This window comes from Natator depressus, chromosome 22 (assembly GCF_965152275.1).
Source record: "Natator depressus isolate rNatDep1 chromosome 22, rNatDep2.hap1, whole genome shotgun sequence".
NCBI classification, from domain to species: domain Eukaryota; kingdom Metazoa; phylum Chordata; order Testudines; family Cheloniidae; genus Natator; species Natator depressus.
Window position 1 is genome coordinate 6175587 of NC_134255.1, and position 19052 is coordinate 6194638.

The window sequence follows — 19052 nt, forward strand, 5'->3', positions numbered from 1 at the left end:
GCGATCAAGTTTCACTCACATGTTCCAACAGCCACAAAAAGCAAATTCCAGATAGCAAAATGAGCAAGGAGTAGTTCCAGAAAGGACGTGGTGCTGTGTGCCTTCCCTGAGTGGAGGTCTTGGATAACGAACTACAGGGCAAATGGCTAAAGGACAGCTTCAGTCTGAGACTCTAAAAATGGTGCTGTCAGAGCTGCTGTGTATGTGTGTGCGTGCACCTAGTTTTTCACTCCTGTGAGCTTAGTTGGGGTCTATTCCTCCTTGTGCACCATGAACAGAATCCAGATGAAGTGAGCTGTAGCTCATGAAAGCTCATGCTCAAATAAATTGGTTAGTCTCTAAGGTGCCACAAGTCTTCCTTTTCTTTTTGAGAATCCAGATTGTGCACTGGGTCCTAGTTACACCTGAAGGCAATGTGGCGGACAGGGATTGCCAAGAGTCACTTGGCCAGCATGCTGTTACTTGTGACTCAGAAGGGTTAAAAACACTCCCCCAAACGATGCTCCCTAGACATGCATGGACTATTGCCTCAGATGAAAAGCAGCTTTATAAAGAGCTTAAAGCAGGCCCCCAGATTGCTGGTGTTTACCTGCTGCTTCATTTTCAGGCACTATTATTTATACCAACCCCCACCTAGCAACCCTGGTTGCTAGGTGGTTTTCCTCTCTCCCCGTCTTCCACTCCATCTTTGCCATTTTTTCTAACCCTTCTAGCATGGTATGATGTCCATCATGTGCACAAGACTGCAGTGTTTCTAGACACCTGTTTTCATGCAGCCCCCTTAACTTAATAATTAGTCTGACTCCCCTTTTTGCTGCATTCAGTGTAGAACAAAGGTGGTAGTCAGGAAATTTGGGCTGTAGAAGATGTGAGCCCCGGAATCTCTTAGTGCAGCAAAAGCGTTAGGGCTTGATTCACACAGGGGACGTCAGTGGGTTGCAACGCTGAGCCCTGCCACCCAGTGGAATTTACAGCCCCAATAGGCCACGGAGAGTTAGACATCTCAGGAAGGGATTCACAGATGCCAACAAGCCAACTGGGGAGCTGCCTAAGCTAGCCAATAAGACGTGCCTAACTCTGTAGGCGCCTGCCTCTGCTTGGGATTCTCAGCCGTGATGCCTTTCCTGGTCTTAGGCACCTAAGCCGGGTCAGCTGCTCAGGTGGCCTATTGCAGCCATAGCCCAGTGGCCGGGGCACACATCTGGGAGGCAGAAGACCTGGGTTCAGGTCAAAATGTGGCCCTGAGTCAGGTTGTCTGTGTAGTGTAACATGCACACTAAGGCCGTGTCCCACAGACCCAGGTTTACAATGCAGTATAGAGAGACCCTAAATGCTGTGACTTGTGAGAGAAGAGCAGCATTAAAACCTCTAAAATAGATGGGGAGCGGTCAAAGCAGCCCTTTGAAATTCCTGTTATCTTGCAAGGAGGGGGAGAGCTTCTCTGTATAAAGATATTGTGTTATCCACTGGCATTCAGGGTTACTTTCAGGAGCGGGAGATGTAACTTCTCAGCGTGTGGGTGTGGGTGTAGGTGTAGGCTGGTGGCGTCCACTGAAATGATTAGACCATGTTAATGGCAGAAAAAGATGACTGAAGGGGAAAAATCTGATGCTGTTTAATGAATTTTGTTGATACCTGTAAATACAGTAGTACTCAGGATCCCTAGTCATGGGGTACAGCTAGTTCCTGCCCACAAGAGTTCACTTCTCCCACCATCCACCTGTTTTAATGGCCAAACCCAATTTTGGAATCCCGCTGTTGTTAGGAAACTGCCACCTCCCTTTTGTGCTACTCCTGCAGCATTGCTCCTTGCCTAGTAATTCTGGATGAGAAGAAAAGGAGACTAGGAAAGCCAAGGTTGGTTTATTTTTTTCTTTTCAGAACAGTTATGCCACAGGTGTAACTGAACAGATAAGCGCCGGGACAGACTGACAGGCAGCAATTTGCAATAGGCTTGGCACGTAAATACAGCACTCATCACCTCTCTTGTCTTTCGAGGTACCTGGCCCCAAAACCTCATGGCTCTAAACTAGTTTTCCCATGCCCTATCGCTTTTCAGTATATTGTTAATTAACCTGGCCGAGGCACAAACACACGCAAATGCAAAGGAGTAGGTTTTAACCTGGCTTGATTAATGCTGTTGGGTTGTACATCTGAATGTGAGCTCAGTGGAACTGCTGACTTGGTTTTTTTTAAATACCACAAGACACCTCAGTCTGGATCATTGCATTACAGTACAAATAAAAACAGAAAACAAAACCACATCCGCATCATACAAAGTGGAAAGAAAATGAGAATCTAAGTATTTACAGAGCGGGGCTGGGAAAACCACAAAAATATTTACATAAAAATACATGAGCTTGTCAGCATATACATTTTACACCAGTTCACAAAAACCCCACCAAAAACAAAAAACCCAAACACGAAAATAAGACACTCTATAAATTAAAGTGAAGGGAACGCTGAAGGTAATCCTAAGGCTTTCTGGGATTTCTCTCTCGTGCGGCTTAGGGCAAAAAAGGGTCAAATTTCTACAGCAGGAAAATGAACTGCAAAAATCACCATGCATGTTGGTTTTTGCGAGAATGGTTGCACGCACTGGGGTTACTGTGTACACCTCTTTAAACTACACCATGTCTGTGGCATCAGACTTCTGTAGCACAAGGTTCTGGAAAAGTGTCACAGGCCCTTTAAAAAATAAATGTTCAATGCAATTTTTCATTCAGATTTTCTAGCACATTACACACTGTTTCAGTCAATGCTTTGTCTACATACCAATGAGATGAATGGCAAAGACTACACATGAGGGTCTGTCCCTTTTGTAGCTAAAGGGAACAATACATTTTTCAAGTTTGTTTTGGTTTTGTGTAGCAATTTGCTACACCTGTGCAATCCTCACTGATACACCCTACCCCCCACCCCCAAGCGATAAGCACAAGCCTATTACCTCTGTAAAGACCTGTAGGCACAAAGTTTTTACTGTCATATGCATAAAGTTTAAACCTGATCAGAATTTTTAAAATCAGAACTGAAGTAGATGTGCCAGGGCCCACGCCTTGGTTGTTAGCTCAACATCTGTACTCTTGGAGAGCTTGCTTTATGGGCCACATTCTGCTCTGAGTTGCAGGTACAAATCCAGAGCAGATCTGGGCCCAAACTCTCTCACATGGTAATGAGACATTAAGCTGAAAACTCAGCAAGTGGCAATAAAGAGGCAGGCAGGCAGTGATACAGGTATAGGGAACTTGCCAAATCTGCTGCTGCTCATGGATTCTTAGTGAAGTTATACTTAGACAATAGGTTACTACAGATGAGCGGAACCTGGCACATAGTTGGTACGTTATCATCCTATTTTTTTCCCCTCCTTACCCCATTCACTGATGGGACTTCTAAATAATCCCCCTATATGCCATATTGTGCATCATACCCAACTATTACTTGGCCAAGGGCCACCTGAGACTCTTTAGCGCTCATCTCTATTGTTCTTGAGTGACCTGGGGCCATTCCTATCCCCTTTTTCCTGAAGAATGGACACCGTTGGGTGTATAATCTAATGAAGGGGGTGGGACCATTTCTCTAAGGGCCATCGAGTTCCAAAATTTAACCACAGTACAAGAGCAGAACTGCATAGTTCACTATATGGCTTTGTCAAGGGGGGAAAGAAGGTTCAAAATATTAGCAGCTGTTAGCAGTGGAGTGCCCATGAAGGGTTCATGTTCCTTGCTTGCTATTCTAGTCTCACTCCTTCATTAGGGCACCTGCCCTAACACTGGAGTACAGTTACCAGTTGGTCTTTTACAGGGCTGCTGGCCCTCCAATCTCATGTTGATAAGGCTGGGCATGGGAGGAGACTAGGGATAAACTTGTTCCCAAGTACATTAAAGGGAAGAGGCTGAATGAATGTCTCATGCTGGAACAAAAAAGAAAGATCCCTGATCTCTTAGAGGGCTGTTATCACAGAGATGTTGTGACAAAGTGGGGGATTTTCTTGTGTTTCCAATGGTTTGCATGCAGAGGGCGACCCCCGAGAAGGGCTGTCTCACTGAAGGGGGGACCGCACAGGGCCAAGAGTGGGCACAACCTGTGATGCCATTAATCAGTTTGTCTGTCTTCACTATTTCCTGACTAACTCCATGCGTGGAGGCTCTTATTCCAGAATAAGAACGTCTGAATTAGTTTAATCCAGGGATTAATCTAATCTGGAATAAAGCTCTCTTATTCTGGTATAAGAGCATCCATCCATGGAGGTTAATCAGGAATAGCTAGTTTGCTCTAAAGTCACACCCTACCTTATTCCAGATTAATTTAATTTGTCTAGACAAGGACCTAGTGATGAGGTCAGTTGTTCACTTATGGGGCCATTCCTGTATGGTGCTGAGGGGCCTTGACTTCCAAGGAAACCAGTGATGGTAGAGTGCTGTGAACAATGGAGCAGGCGGAGATCCCAGGCTCTGTCTCTTGCTGCTACTGCCCATAAGGAGTGGAAATCTTTTGGAGATAGTGTTTACGCCCTATAGGAGCAGGCAAATGAGCAAAGACATTCAAAGCAGCTTAGTTCAGCTATTTCTCTGGGTAACTTAAGGCCAACACAGAGAGGATGGTGGGGAGAATTAAGGCATTGAGGGAGAGAGGTTTGACAGGCTGTCCTTGTCACCTGAATAGCCTGTACCTGCCCCAAATCCAGAACAAGGGAGGCTGACACTCTGGAACAGCAGAGGGGAGATGAAGTGCGAAGACCCAATACTAGTCTCTAAACATAGCTAGACTCCCCTGGACAGATTATATTGGGGAAAGCCAGATTTACTAGCAGAAGTGGCCCCGTGTTCTCAGCTAACAGCCCTTTTCACACACCCCCAAAGAATAATACCCTCTAGTTGATAATTAGTCACAAGGTGAATGATATTGAGGTAACCTGGATCACAGTGCTTTTTTCCTGACAGCTAAATTTATTTCCATAACATTTAGGAAAAACTCTATATTGAACACATTCTTCTTAAAACAATACATTGCACAATAAAATCAGACCATAGGCTATCCTAGTTGAAACAGCCCCAGAAAAGGCTATGAGAGTAAAAGAACCAAAATGCTAACGACTAGGTACCTACTAGAAGTGTGGTGGTCCCCTGTGAGCGCTGACAGGTTTTTATTATTACTTTAAAAGCCCAAAAGAGCAATGAATAAAACACTTGGTCTAGGAGGCTCTGACATGAGTTCCTTTAATAATCTTAGCTATGCTAGCTGCAGGACTTCCAGCTAAGAGAACTTTTCAGGTGCTTTCTTTAAGTAAACCCTCTGAATTTCAAAACAGGGAGAGATGTTGTGTGATCCACCACTACATGAAAGGTCCCAGTATCATGGGTGAACTCTGAATGTTTTAAATGCTAAATCTCAAGGATTTTCTAGGAAGCCCTGTCTCATAAAATGTATGTGATTTATGGTGGGGTTAAAATGGCTGTGAACCCAGAGAGGCTGCAGATGAAACGCTGTCTTGTTTCTATTAAATAGGCAAGGCAACACCAGGTGTGTGCTGTAAAGAGGTGCACTGTCCCTTCCCTTCCCCCTGCCTGAAGGGAGGCAATGCTATTTCATAGCGTGCATGTAACTGCTCTGTGCTTACATCAACTCACTGCAATCTCATGAGTGAGGGCCTCATCCTGTAGGCCGCATATGAAAGTCAACAGGAGTTTTCCATGAAGGACTGAGTTATTTGGGCCAGAGCAACTCCGTGGTTGTGCAAGTCGCTCCCAGCAGGGAACCTGTGCTCTAGTTTACAAGCTGGACGCAATCATCTAGTGACATTGTAAATAGATAGTTTCTGGCCAGCTAGGACGTGCAATTAAATAGCTGGTACTGCAGGTAGCCTGTAAGTAAAGAGGAATTAGCATGAAATGTGTATGCTGCTCAATCACCTGTACCCAAGTGTGTGTGGGGGGGAGAGGGGGTAGTTTTTTTTTTTTTTTTTTTTTTACTTTCCAAGCTTACAGTATGAGGGTGAACGCTTGAGTTTCGGTAAATATCCCTTCTATAGCCAGAAGCTGCTTGTTCAATGAGCCTTTAAAAACCAGACTGTGTTCTGTCTTGGGGCCAATCTCTGTCTACCCCTACACAATTTTCAAGGGGAGGCAGAGCACCAATAATCTAGGAGGAAACCAACACTTGGAAGCTGTCCTTTTCCCACAGCTTGCAGTGTGCTACTGATGCCATGGGGGAGTCTCTGTTCTGACCCTTTCAGATTGCATCTCATTCAAAGGGTAAAACGTATCCATGCAACTCCTCTAATGTTGGCAGCTGGGAGAGTGACTGGATATGCCAAGAGAAGAGCTGCATGCAACTAGCAGCCCATGACAAACCAGGGGAAGGAAAACCCCTTTTCCCCTCCCCACCATGCCTCTTTCAGATCTGCTCTGCCTCTCTGGGTCCTGGCTCATCTTTCCACATGCCAACACAGCCTGCACGATCATTCCAACCTCTCAAACGACACAAAAGAAAACTATACACCTAGGACAAACATTGAGTGGTGAGCTGGTGGCAGGGTTGAGAGTGGGTTTGCTTTGCTCATGGGGGTGCTTTTTTTTTTTTTTTTAATTTTGTCATTGAAAAAATAAAACAGTCCACTGTCCAGCAGAGGCTGCTTAGGTTCTATCCCTCCTTCCCCCAGCTCACTCAGCATGGATCTCTGTCTCCGCCCTCTGCAAACACAGCTCTGTAGGGAGAAAGGCCCCCTGGCCCAAAGCTGTGGCGTATGTCCTACTGTGTGAATGGGGAAAGCCAGGGGGCATGAACCCCCCTCCTCCAAGGTAGCCCCCTCTTTGGTGCTGAGGCAGGGTATGGTAATCCTCCAAATTATCGTACTGGGACAACACTGTCATACTGCTTTGGCGTTTGCCAAGGGTTTGGTATGGGTACAGGAGGCTAGGGTCCCTGTCCATGCTCTCCGGATGCCGGATTCTGAGGCTCTGGCTCCGTTCTGGCTTGGGAGGTGGCGCCATGGGTTGGACATGGTGCTCCTCCTCTTTATTATAGCAGTCTCTGGTGTGTTTCTCGCCAGGAGCTATTTGCCTGGCTCGAGGCCTTTCCAAGTCTGGCCGGTCCTCTGCCAGCTTCGCTTCCTTGTGGTTGAGTCTCAGGGCCTCCTGGCCGGCTGTGACGTACTTCCCACCTGAGTGCTGGAAACCAATGGGCTCCATGGGTTCCTGGCCACCCTTCGGCCTGAAGTCGGGGTAAGGGGGCCCATTTTTGGATTCCGAAGGCTGCCGATGGCTTGCTTCCTGCTGCAGGTGTCCCCTGTGCTCTGTAGCGTTACAGCCTGGCTCGTGCAGCTTTCTGCTCCTGATGCTGCTCTGCTTCTGGGGAAGGGAAGGCTTTTCTGACTGCCCGTTCCCATAGGCCCCATGGTAATGGGCTCTGTCTGGCTCCGGCTCTGAGTGCTGCAGATAGTAACGTTCGTCCCCTTCAGGGGTGGCTGCCGTGGTTGGATACCTCCCTTCGGCCACAGTCAGGAGACCAGTTTTCCCAGGATCTGATCTGCTGCGGAGGTGGATGATGTCCAGCTCCTCCTGCAGCAGCGGAGCCAGGTTGTCATATTGGGACATCACTGGCCCTTTCGCTTTTTGGCGTGAGCGGCTCTCCCGGCGGATGGACTGCAGGCGGTATTTCTCCATGTCCTCCAGGTCCCATGACACGTACGTGTGCTTGATGTCCGGGGCTGGGGGCACATCTCTGCTGATAAAGCTGTGCTCTTTCCCCGCCAGGTGACTCATCAGGCCTCCCCGAGGATAGGCAGGCAGGCCAGGATAGCGGTACAGATTCTTACTTTGCAGCCTCGAGGTGTAGGATGCAAAGTCTCGGCTAGGAAGGGGGTGGAAGTGCCTGAGCCGCATCGTGCTGTAGGGGTCCAGGTCATAAACCCCCCCCTCTGCTGCTGTGGGGTAATAAGAGGAGCCAGATGAGCTGGAATAAGGGCTATACCTGTAATGCACACGCCCGTTCTCAAAGTAAGGCTGCAGCTGAGTGACATGATAATCTGAGTGGGGCTGGCATGGCTTGTACTGATAGAGGGGCCGCGGGCAGTACACGGGCTCATCGTCGGGAGGCACCTCTGTCCGTGAAATGGGGACAGAGCGGATGGTGGAAGGGGTGGAGACGTGCAGCGACTGCACCCTTCGGATGGTGGGGTAGGGCGGAGCCTCCTCCGCGTAGCCGGTGCTCCGCAGGGCGGTAGGGCTCATGGAGGACGTGTACTCCATGCGGCTGCGAGGCTTGGAGTGATGGGCTGATGTGCTCTTCCCTTGGCTGGGGTAGGCGGTGTAGCGAGGGCCCATGGACGTGGGCGTTTCTGATCTGGAGGCGTAAGCTTGGTGCTGGTCGGACTTGCTGTGGTAGGAGAGATGCGGCGGGACGCTCTCCGGCCTGTACTGATGGACGGACGCTGGCTTGTGATGCAGATAGTTCTCTGGCATGGGCGGCTCAGGGGCACTCTCTGGCTTGGGATGGGGGAGATACGCAGACTGCAGAGAGGCATGCTTGGGCGGTGGTGGGGGGGGCAAGGCCTCCTCCCCGGACGATGGCAGAATGGAGGGAGCCAGGAAGGAATGGTAAGTGGAGGTATTCACTGCATCCAGACTGCTGGAGTGCATGGCTGCAGCTATCTTACTCTCCAGTGTCCTCACGGGCGGGATGGGGGGTGCAAAGCCATAGGAGGAGTGTGCAGGGACTGACTCGGAACGCAGGTGCAAAGAGGGAGCCCTGACGTTCTCCCGGGCCTTTTCCAAATGGCCCTGATGGGACACAGCAGTGGACGAAGTACAGCGGGTAGCGGAACTACTTTCGGTGACAAAAACTGGAGCAGGCTCGGCTAGTCGAGGCTCAGGTGGCTTTTCTGGAGGCAGTGCTCCTCGTACCTAGTATGGAGAAACCACATCAAGGTTAGTGTGTGAGAATCCCTCCCCCTCCGCTGCAGAGTCTCTATACTGGATACCCGTATCATTAGCTCTACAGAATGCATCACACTCCCCTACAATATAGCCCAGGCTGCTGGATTGAACATGGGAGTGCAGGGGGTGTTCTGCCTGACAGCAGGGGCAATGCTGCCTTTTGAGAGGTATTCTAGTGATCTTTGGGACATGCTGCAGTTTGCACCTGTCTTCCCCAGGCTTAATAGGGACTAGTGGATGGGCTGGGAAGTGCTGAGATTGTCCATTTATTTTTGTAATCATAAACGGTGAGGAGAAGGCTGTTGTCAGTCTATGGTTTCTAAAGACCAGTTGGCCAAAACTTTTTGTACAGAGCCTAGAACGCTTTGACAGGTGGCTTTTATAAAGGTATGTATTTTAGCACATGTGAACCTTGTTTCAAATCTATATACGCAGCTCTGAGTTAATACATGATCTATAGTAGCATATCAGTAGTGTACAAATATTTAACTTCCTGTGACTTGACTTAACACTATTCCTTAGTGCGTGTCAGACAATTATTAGATTCCAAGTGTGTGTGAGTGCAGTTGCTCTGTTGGTGTGGCTCAAGTTGGTATCATGTAGCATTGTGATGTCTAAAGCCATTTGAGCCTACAACCAAATCCCAGGATTCAGGACTGTTACTGAACTGTGCCACTAACTGGCTAAGGGGAGATCCCAGCACTGTTAAAAATACCATCCTTAAGAAGAGACTAAAGGGTTTGTTCGAGCCACTTCTGATGGAAGTTCAGAGCATGTTTGAGCTAGGGGATGCTAGTTAAGACACCAAAAGCATGTTCTTGTATTCAAAGCTATGTGTAAATTACTCATTGCACACAGTCCAGTATCTAGCCCACTTTCCTACCAGGACCCAAGTCATTGTTTCCAAAACCATGTGGGACGATAAGAATAATGGTATGTTGGCATCACTGAGAAGGGAAAAGTGCCTTTCCCCTTAAAACTAGCATAGGAGGGAGTGTACTGGGGTAGGTATTCCCTGGAAAGTATCAGTGAACATACTGTGATATTTCTGAGTGGGTGTATATATTACACATACACTAATAATTCCTGGGAATCTGGAGCAGAAAGTATGTCCCTTGCTCCTCTGTGGATAAGCCCATACTTTGCTTCTCAAAATTCCACCCCTACTGTTATTACACACAGATGCTGTATGTACAAATATACACACAAGGGGTGGGGGTCTATGTGTGCATCACTTACATGGTTGGAATTACTTGATCCTTTGGTGGCTACTGCTGGAACTTGTCCCATGGCTGGCTGATGGTCTGCTTGTCTCTGAGATGGTGCTAGGGAATTGGTCATAAGAACACGCTGAGCAGTCGTGACAATAACATCTGCCTGAGCCACGGGTTCAGCCGCCGTGTGCTGACCTGCTGTTCCATGACTCATCTCAGTTGCTGGTGTCTGGATAGTTGTCATGTATGTCATTGTAGCCATGGCATTTTTCTCCCTGGCAGCTACAGGAGGAGGCTGGAGTTTGTCATCAGCTGTGCTGGCAGGGAGATGAAGCTTCTCCACAGGGATGTGATACTTATCCATAGATATGCAAGTATGGAGGTGGGGCTTGTCTATAGGCACATCTGTTGTGGATGGTTCCTGGCTAAGCAAAGCACCTGTATGGAGAGGAGTGCGCTCCCAATCCCCAGGGCCACCTGGATGGAAGGAGAAGTGGTCCTTGTCCCCCACTGTTCCAGTATGGAAGTTGGAGTGGTCCCAGTCCACCTTTGTGCCACTATGCAGGTCCCCAGGCATGCCAGTATCCAGATGGGGCTGGTCCCTATTTCCAGGTGTACTACTGTGTAGATGGTTGCGGTCCCCAGGTGTCCTAGTAAGGTCCTGGTCTACAGGTCCCCCACTCTGGAGGTGGATTTGGTTCTCAGGAACACCAGTATACAAATGGAGCTTGTCTGGAGCAGCCCCAGCAGAGAGGTGGACCTTTTCTATAGCTATGTCAGTCTCTCCATAATTTGTACAGTCAGAATGAGCATCTCCTGGCTTCTTCTGGGACTGAGTAGATGCTTGCTGTGCGGACTCAGCTAACGCTAAGGCCAGCATGCGCGCTGCATTTTTCGGAGGAGGAGGAGGGATAAGAGAGACAGAACTGACAGGTACAGGATCCTGGGGGGAGTCGAGGGCAACTGCTCCTAATGGGGGGAAAATTGAGAGAGAGAGATTTGTTACTCTGTAAGGATAGTGACCTAACCCTATAGACCATTATAAAAACAGAGGCTTTTCACAGTAGCATTTCCTTGATGTGAAATACTGTATCTTCCGTCCCACATGCAACCGTTGCTGAATAGTACAGCTGTTCAGCAGGAAAACCACACCAAGAGATTGTCTAAAGGTTCCTCTTGCATTTCTAGAGAGGTAGGAAGAAGGTAAGGCAGAGAACGAGACCCCCTTTAACCAATTTAGACCACATGCTTTGGGGCTGAAAAAAAGACCCTTCTTCAAGTGTTGGCAGGTGGGTTTTTTTTCATTCATTGAGTGTCTTAGGTGGTCAATTCACTTGTTAACTGATATGCAAGGGTACGCTACAAACTGTTTCATTTTATGATAGGATGAAAAAAACAAGACAAAGGGGGGCACATAAGGTATTGTGGAAAGTATCCAAGAATTCTGTGATGGAGGGAAAAGACAGAGGTTTCTACTGAGACCTTAGCAACCTGCACTGCCCTGCAAGATACTCCCTCTGATTTAGGATCGGAATCGAGGCGTATTCCCCTCTCCTAAAAGGCACGCAGAGAAGTTTCTGGGAGCAGGTCCCTTTAGAACTTAAAGAAAGAATGGAGGAAAACGCACTGTACCTGGCTGTGTGTGTCCAGAAGGTACAGTCTTATTCTGGCTGGTTGGCATGGGTCGCTCCCCTTCTTCTTGCAACTCTGGCTTGGCAGCAGTCACCTGGGTCTGGGCCTCTTGATGGCATCCCTCACCTGCTGCCATTTCGTTGGCTTTCAGGGGCAAAGACACCCTCTGGGTTGGGGACCTGTTTGTGGCTTCGTTGGCGCTAACGCTTTTGCTCCAGTTTGAAGAAGCGGCACTAGGCATCCCTTCGCACGCTTGTCTGGGCAGTGTCAAAGAGACTGGCTCTGATATAGGCACCAGCGGAGACTTGATTGGCTTTTGCCCCATCTTAGGCGAGAAGGCATGGGCGACCTTCTCCTCAGTTGGGCTCAGGTCCAGAGTGAAGAAGGGACTCATTTTCTCTTGGAACGGGGAGACTGGTTCAGAGCTCGTGGCACTGCCAGGGGTCTGACTCTGGCTAGCAGCTTCCAAGTCCTTCTTAGCTATGCTTGGCTTGTCCTTGTTAAAACCCATGGACTCCAACAGAGAGATGCTGCTATCCAGGCACTCAGACTCTGCCTTGGGTGGACTGCACTGAAAAGACATAGGGTCAAAATCCAGGCTAGCTACTCCAATATCCGGTGGGCTCAGGTCAACATCTTCCGCTGACCTAGGAGAGATGAGGGCAGGAACATGAATCAGCCCCTCGTCCCCATCACTCTCATTGTCATGGGGCAGGTTATCATAAGAATTGCAGCGGTTCATGGTCCCCAGGAGCTCCCCATTGAAGGAAGCAGACAGTGCATCACTACTGGACCTGGGTCTTCTAGGCCGGAACAGTTTAGATTCACCTAGCAACAAGGAGACGGATAAGCATTAATAGGGCACTAGATAAATGTTCATTAAAAACTGCATGAGGCCATGAGTTACTAGCTGTTTTTGTTTATTTAGTTTAAAACTCTGCACAATGAGTCACTAATCTCAGCTGTGGCCTCTTGGCACTAAAATAATACAAACAATAATAAACCAGTCAGTGCAGGCTAACTTGGTTTAAAGAGAGTGTGGGAAACTAATGTAGATGTACTTGAAACCATTTGCTAGGCTAAAACAGTTGATAAAACTATTTAAGTTTAGTTTGCCTGGATGATGTAGGATGGAGCAAATGGTTTTTAGAAAACACAGTCCCAAAAGAAGTTAACAAATGCAGTCAAAGTCCCAATATGGTCTAGGTCAAGAAAGTGAATGTTAAACATAAGCAGATCTGATACAAATACTGTCTTAATAAAATCTGGTTTTACTTTTTGATCCTAGAAGGAAAATAACATGCAGTAAAGATCTCTGAAGATTTACTGCATTGGCCCATGGTACCATGTGAATGCACAAGCAAATCTAGTCCATTAAGTATTTATGCATACCTTTATTTAGTTATCTAATCAAGAAAGCTATATAGGTGTGAAGGAGCTGCGGCACCCCCACAGTTAAGCTTACATTGAGCACTGCACTTTAGGCAGTCAATAACTTTGCAAAAATCTCTTAAGCATATGAATACATTTGGCAAATAGAAAAGGTTTTAGGGTCAGTCTCTTTTTGCTTTATCAGATATTCTGGTGGGGAGTGACAGGAAAGTACTCTTAGATTTCAAATGCATTTTAAATTGAATTATTGCTACATAAAGGCCAGATGGGGTCATGTTTACCAGATTAGTTTTCCACCTCTGTGGTTGGGGTTAACTGAGCAATGCTATTTCTTGGTCAGTAATGTATTACATTTTATTCACTATATACCTACCTTTCTTTTTAAAAATTAGAATAAGGCAAGGGCTACAAACTTTGCCCCCCTACCTATGTTAGTCAGGGGTGTCACCCTTGACTGCCAGAGCTATGCTGGCAAAACTCCTCTTGCTGGGGGAGTGGAGGAAGCTATGTGAGCAGAAGCAGAGTTTTGCTGGGATATTATACAGGGATACCCATCCTGGCAAAGTGCTTCTAGGGTAGATCTGGCCTAAATTTTAGTGCTCGTGAAATGAAGTCGATTGAGTTTTCCCAGCTTATATAATACTACTTCACCTTTAGAAACATCCCTTGTAAGTTTTTACACAACTGTGAGATAGTTTTGTGGTGATTATAAACTTCCAGTAAGAACTAGGATAGTCCAAGCTAATTTCACTTTTGACCTACAGAGGAGTTGCAGGTTCAAGGGGAATTACCTGAACCTTGCTCTGACTTTAACGAGTTCTTTCTTACACCCTAATGTTGCAGTGGGAATAGAGGATGAAACCACCCTGACTTTGCCACCACAGTCATGCAAAAATCTGCTTTGCAACATTTAGCTCCAAAGCAAGAACAACGCCCACTGGCCTCAGTCACTCTGGATTGACACCATTAAGTTGTTGGTACGTGACTGCTTATGAGTTACATGCACTAACAAAAGTAGACACACTGAAACATGAGCACTGTGTGACCCTGTTTGGCAACAGATTCCAAGGCCAGAAGGGACCATTGTGATCATCTCGTCTGACCTCCTGTCTAGCACAGGCCACAGAGATTCTCCAAAATAACAGCATGTCTCCTAGATAGAAGACTGGGCAGCTGCTGGCTATTTATAAAACCGATTTTACAGGAGAAGCCACAGGACTTAGTTACGGATACCACCATCTACTTTATGAAGTGCTGTAACATTCACAGGTCTATAGAAATGTCACGCTGCCTTTTACACCTTGTGAGCCAGTTTTTCTATCTTACCATCAACAGCATGCAAGGAAGTGAGAGACTCTTCACTTTTAGCTGAGCGCAGGGTCCCACTATCTCCTCTCCCACCTACAGAACCAAACATAAAAGAAGCTTTTTTTATAATCTGCTGCATGCTCATGGCATGAAGATAGATGGGTTTCTGCCAGCCGCACCACTCGCTTGAATATAAGCAGCTTTTCTACTCTCCTACATGCTCGCACAAAAGCTCCAGTCACAACTGTATCCTATACCACAATTTATACTACTGGGCATTTCTACAGTGTCTTCCATCACACACAAGTGAATTAACAGAGGTGCCCGGGGGTGGTAATATTCTTCCTTACAAAGGGAGAAACTGACGACAAGCTGTTAATCTCTGCAGAGGGATGGGTTGGGAAGCAAACAGGCCATAGCTCCCTAGCACGGATTCCTTTTGGGGGAGAGGGTGCAGGCTCACTTGAATCAGAAGTGGGAGGAATGGGTAAGGATGCCCCTTGACTGGGACAATGGAAATGTATCTCACTGATCCACTGGTGAAATTCAGAGTAGCCTGAAGGCTGCTCTAACTTTCACCATCTACCAGTGGCTCCAAGGGCCATTACAGTAGTGAGGATCATTGGAAGACCTCACCACCTCTAGTTGCTGTATCAGCTTTTAGTACTGCTTTGTGGTGGTAGCACAATGCAAAGCAGCCAAAGGCAGGGAAGAACTCGGGCTGCATATTTTGTGGGCACCGAATAAGCATTAACTTTAACCCTGAGGTACTGGGGAAGTCTGTGGATATTTTTGAAACCTCTGTGCCATGAAATATACAAGGGTTCCCTAATATGGCCAAGTTGGGACTTTCGTCCCCTCAATCTAATTTCATTTTGTACTAAGGAAAATTGTAAATGATTCAAAGTTACTGAAAACTATAAGGTGGTATTTTAAGAGAATCTGAAGAGAGATACTAGATGGATATACATAAAAGGGGGTTGTGGGTAAGGGAGAGGCACATCTCTATCTACATCACATTACACACAGTCTTAGTGATTCTAAGCACTTGTCTACATGGGGAAGTTACTATACTGGTATAAACTCCCTTATTTACTCTGGAATGAGGGCCCTTTTAGTTTATACTGCTCCCAAAGAGAGACAAGCTAAACCAGAAAAACACGCTCTTATTCTGGAATAAGAGTTATACCTGTTTAGTAATGTCAGTAAATTTTCACAGGAACACTGAGCTGTCAGTCCTGAATATTCCATCTTAGAGGGGATGGATCCGTTGGGTTGCTTTTGTAACAATGACACCCCTGGATGAGGTCTGGATCTAAAAGCATGACTGAATCTCCATGGCCTCAGCTAAAGAACTCAGGTTCCATTAATAAAAGGCTCTAGCAGATTCAAACCTCTATTCATGGATTATGGCCTATGCACTGGAGGGGAACAGAGAAGCATGCTAAGTGTGGGTTACTTTCCCAGCAGCACCCTGTTTGGTAGGAACAAACAAAAGGCACCCTACTTACCTGCCAGTGCTATGGCTTTCATTTCGGAGGGCTCGCTTGGGTTGCGCTGCAGTTTCCGCTTGGAGACAGAAGAGGATTTTCCCAGGTTGAAGAAGGAGCGCCAACTGCCAACGGGGGATTTCTTCATCTTGTTGGGTGGTCTTTTTCTGGAACAAGAAAGCAGAAGGGGATCTGCATTCAAGACACATTGCCAGTCACTACGTTTTACCAACCAGACCTGACTCCTTCTGCACTTGGCCTGCTGGCTTTGGCAGAAAACTAGACACGTATATTTCAGCAGCAGAGCATATTTATGCTCCTCTACCTGGAAACGTCCAGACCCAGAACTTGTGGGGTCAGTCCCATTGAACAAAGGACATTCATTTCCTCCTTGTAGCAGGGCAGGTGGAATTTTTAAGGTGCTAGGCCTGAACCAAGAATGCCTCTTCTTATTTTATAGGCAAATGTACCTGTTCCCTCCATTTATAACTAAACCAAACCTATCAGGAAAGGGATTTCATTTGCACTATAAAAGCTACTTGACCCCACACTACATCGCCATGCACATGTACATACACGAATCTCTGGAGGGACAGAGGGGGTTGCATGGCCAGCTCACTCAAGGCATACAACAAACATCTGAGGTGTAAACTGAGCCATGTGTGTCTTGCTGCACCCTCATGGATACAGAACAACCCCATCCCTACTGGGGGTGGGACACTGGCTATGATCCTGCATTGTAAGCAATTCTTGCTGAGGTCAGAGGGCTGTAATCGTTAAAAGCCTGTTGAAACACAGCAGTGATAGAAAGTAAAAGCCTCTACCTTTCAGATGGAAAGTCTATGACGGTGTGGAATTTCCCCTGTAATGCAGCAGGGCCTTCTCCCACTTCAATGTATTTACTGTCTGCCACTATAGGGGAGTTGATCTGGGCTTGCGTCCTTGCTTGTGCCTCCTCCAGGGTGAGCAGCTTAGTTGAGGGAGAGGACACCAGCAGTGATTTGGGGCGTGATAAGGAAGTGTGACCTGCAAATGAAAACCAGAGACAAGGAAGAGAATCAGAGAGACGCAACAGGAAAAGTAGGGCCCATGAATAGATTATAGCATTTCCTGAGCCCTTGGAAACCCAAGAAAAGGCCAGCATAGCTTCTATTACACACACCATTATGGCAGAGCTAACAGTGGAATTAATAATTGACAAAGTCTTATAGGATGTAACTGGGAGGGAGGAAACCATTGGGATTCTGTATCAATTACTCTAGAAGCCTACAGGACTTGATCTCCATTCTATAGTGGTTTGCTTGTAACCATCTCTGAATTCTAGGGCTAGAATATTTTCAGTTATCCTATAGGATGGTTCAAAACCCTGTACAGAAAGGTGATGGTTTTACTTGCACTCCCCAATCTTGATTCTAGCTCAGAGTATGGGGAAGAATGGCTACATCTGAACATTTTAAAGGGGAACTATTTAAAATGTTACAAACATGTTTGCAACTAGTAAGTATGCCTTAAATCACTCCTAACAAATACTGGGGTAGAGCATAATAAATTAAGAGCTGGACTGTTTTATTGCTGTAGTTGTGGGGTTTTTTCCCTTTTTTTTTTTTTTTGCTACTTAAATAAAGTTTTGGGTTTTGTTTCTTTAAAGTGAGTTAAATACTTCGTTTTGCAAGATCAAAACTAGTTAAAATTACTTCCCGGGCTACAACTCTGTCTGTCAACTTTCCTTGCAAAGGAACCTGTTATGACAGAGCTAGTTTATAGAGTGGTTTAGTAAATCATATGCAACCCTGTTACGACAGCCCTCCTGCGCTTATGAGTATGAATTTTGCCAATGTTAACATGATTATCCCTTGCCAGCTTACTGAACAACCCAGCCCTGCATAAAATGTGCATGTAGGCCCTTGTCTGCACTGGCCTTTGAGCCATGTTTAAAAGTTACTGTACACTGAACAGTGGCCCAGTCCTGGTTACATCCTGGAGCTAGCTTGGGTAACAGTAACAGTGACGCCGCAGCAGCATCGCTGGTAACACAGACTGTACAGCGCCGCCCCTGCCGCCCCCCTCTTACAGGATGCTACATGCTGTCTCGCTCCTGTAAAATGTTCCCTGAGCTTTGCTACTACCAGATGACAAGCCCCAGCATTCCTGCTCGCCGTTGAGAGCGACCAACGAATTAAACACAGACAAACATGCTGAGCCAAATAATTGCCTTCCCGTGGAAGAAAACAGCCTGGACCAGGTGTAATTAACTCTGAAAGATCAGCTAGAATCAGGGTGGAAATATGCCTGCATCATTCAACTGGGGCTCTTATCATAACAAACTCCTCACTCCTGCTGCTTTATAATTGCCTCTTGTGTGGAAAGCTGGACAGACAGCAAATCTACTATGCTGAAGACAATGAGGCCCTAACACGGAAATGGAAAGCATCAAATACACTGGCAAACAGCTTAACTCTGCCCACACTTAGTGACAACTGCACTGACAAAGCCCATTTTGTACTAAGGATGAGCTACATTAAATCAGCTACTTTATATTTTAATATCTATTAGAAATACAGCATGGGGGTTGCACATATATGAATCTGTCAAATCCATCCCTGGTGTAACTTCACCGGGGAGATAGCAGGCATTTGCAAGGAATGGGAATTTTAGTTTTGAACTGTGACCATTTTCTGCACCAAGAAAAGCCTTCACAGACTGGGCTCATTGTGTTTTGGTGTATCACACAGCGGAGTGAATGCAGAACTCATCTGTCCAAATGGAGCTATACCTTTAATTTGATTATCATCTCTGCTGAATCGTAACTTTCTGTCTAAAATCTATGTGGAGCTGTTAGCAGTTATCATGATTAATTTTACAGGCTAAACAAACGAGTAATCCTTTAATCATTCCAATGACCTGTACAATATGGTTCAGTTCATTGCTAGGCCCTCCAATCTCAGGGGGTGCCTCGTAGCCTCATCCCATAGGTTGGTGGTTCTCAACCTTTCTAGATGACTTACTGTACCCCTTTCAGGAGTCTGATTTGAGCCCTGGATGGGTGGGGCTTGGGCTTCTGCATGTGTCTTAAGCTTCATGGG

The 19052-nt window shown here is 46.6% G+C and overlaps 1 protein-coding gene across 7 annotated transcripts in view; it reads right to left on the reverse strand.

Moving 5' to 3' along the window:
- Positions 1 to 3361: 3361 nt before the first annotated feature.
- Positions 3362 to 19052, reverse strand: part of ARHGAP32 (Rho GTPase activating protein 32) — a 393773-nt gene continuing 378082 nt past the window's right edge. For all 7 annotated transcript variants that reach the window (XM_074936787.1, XM_074936788.1, XM_074936789.1 and 4 more), the window contains 6 exons: positions 16794 to 16995; positions 15991 to 16136; positions 14498 to 14572; positions 11780 to 12607; positions 10173 to 11116; positions 3362 to 8900 (listed from right to left, as the gene is read on the reverse strand). In XM_074936787.1, coding sequence (XP_074792888.1) covers positions 6660 to 8900; positions 10173 to 11116; positions 11780 to 12607; positions 14498 to 14572; positions 15991 to 16136; positions 16794 to 16995 — 4436 coding nt within the window. In that variant the 3' untranslated portion in view covers positions 3362 to 6659. The remainder of the gene's footprint in view (positions 8901 to 10172; positions 11117 to 11779; positions 12608 to 14497; positions 14573 to 15990; positions 16137 to 16793; positions 16996 to 19052) is intronic.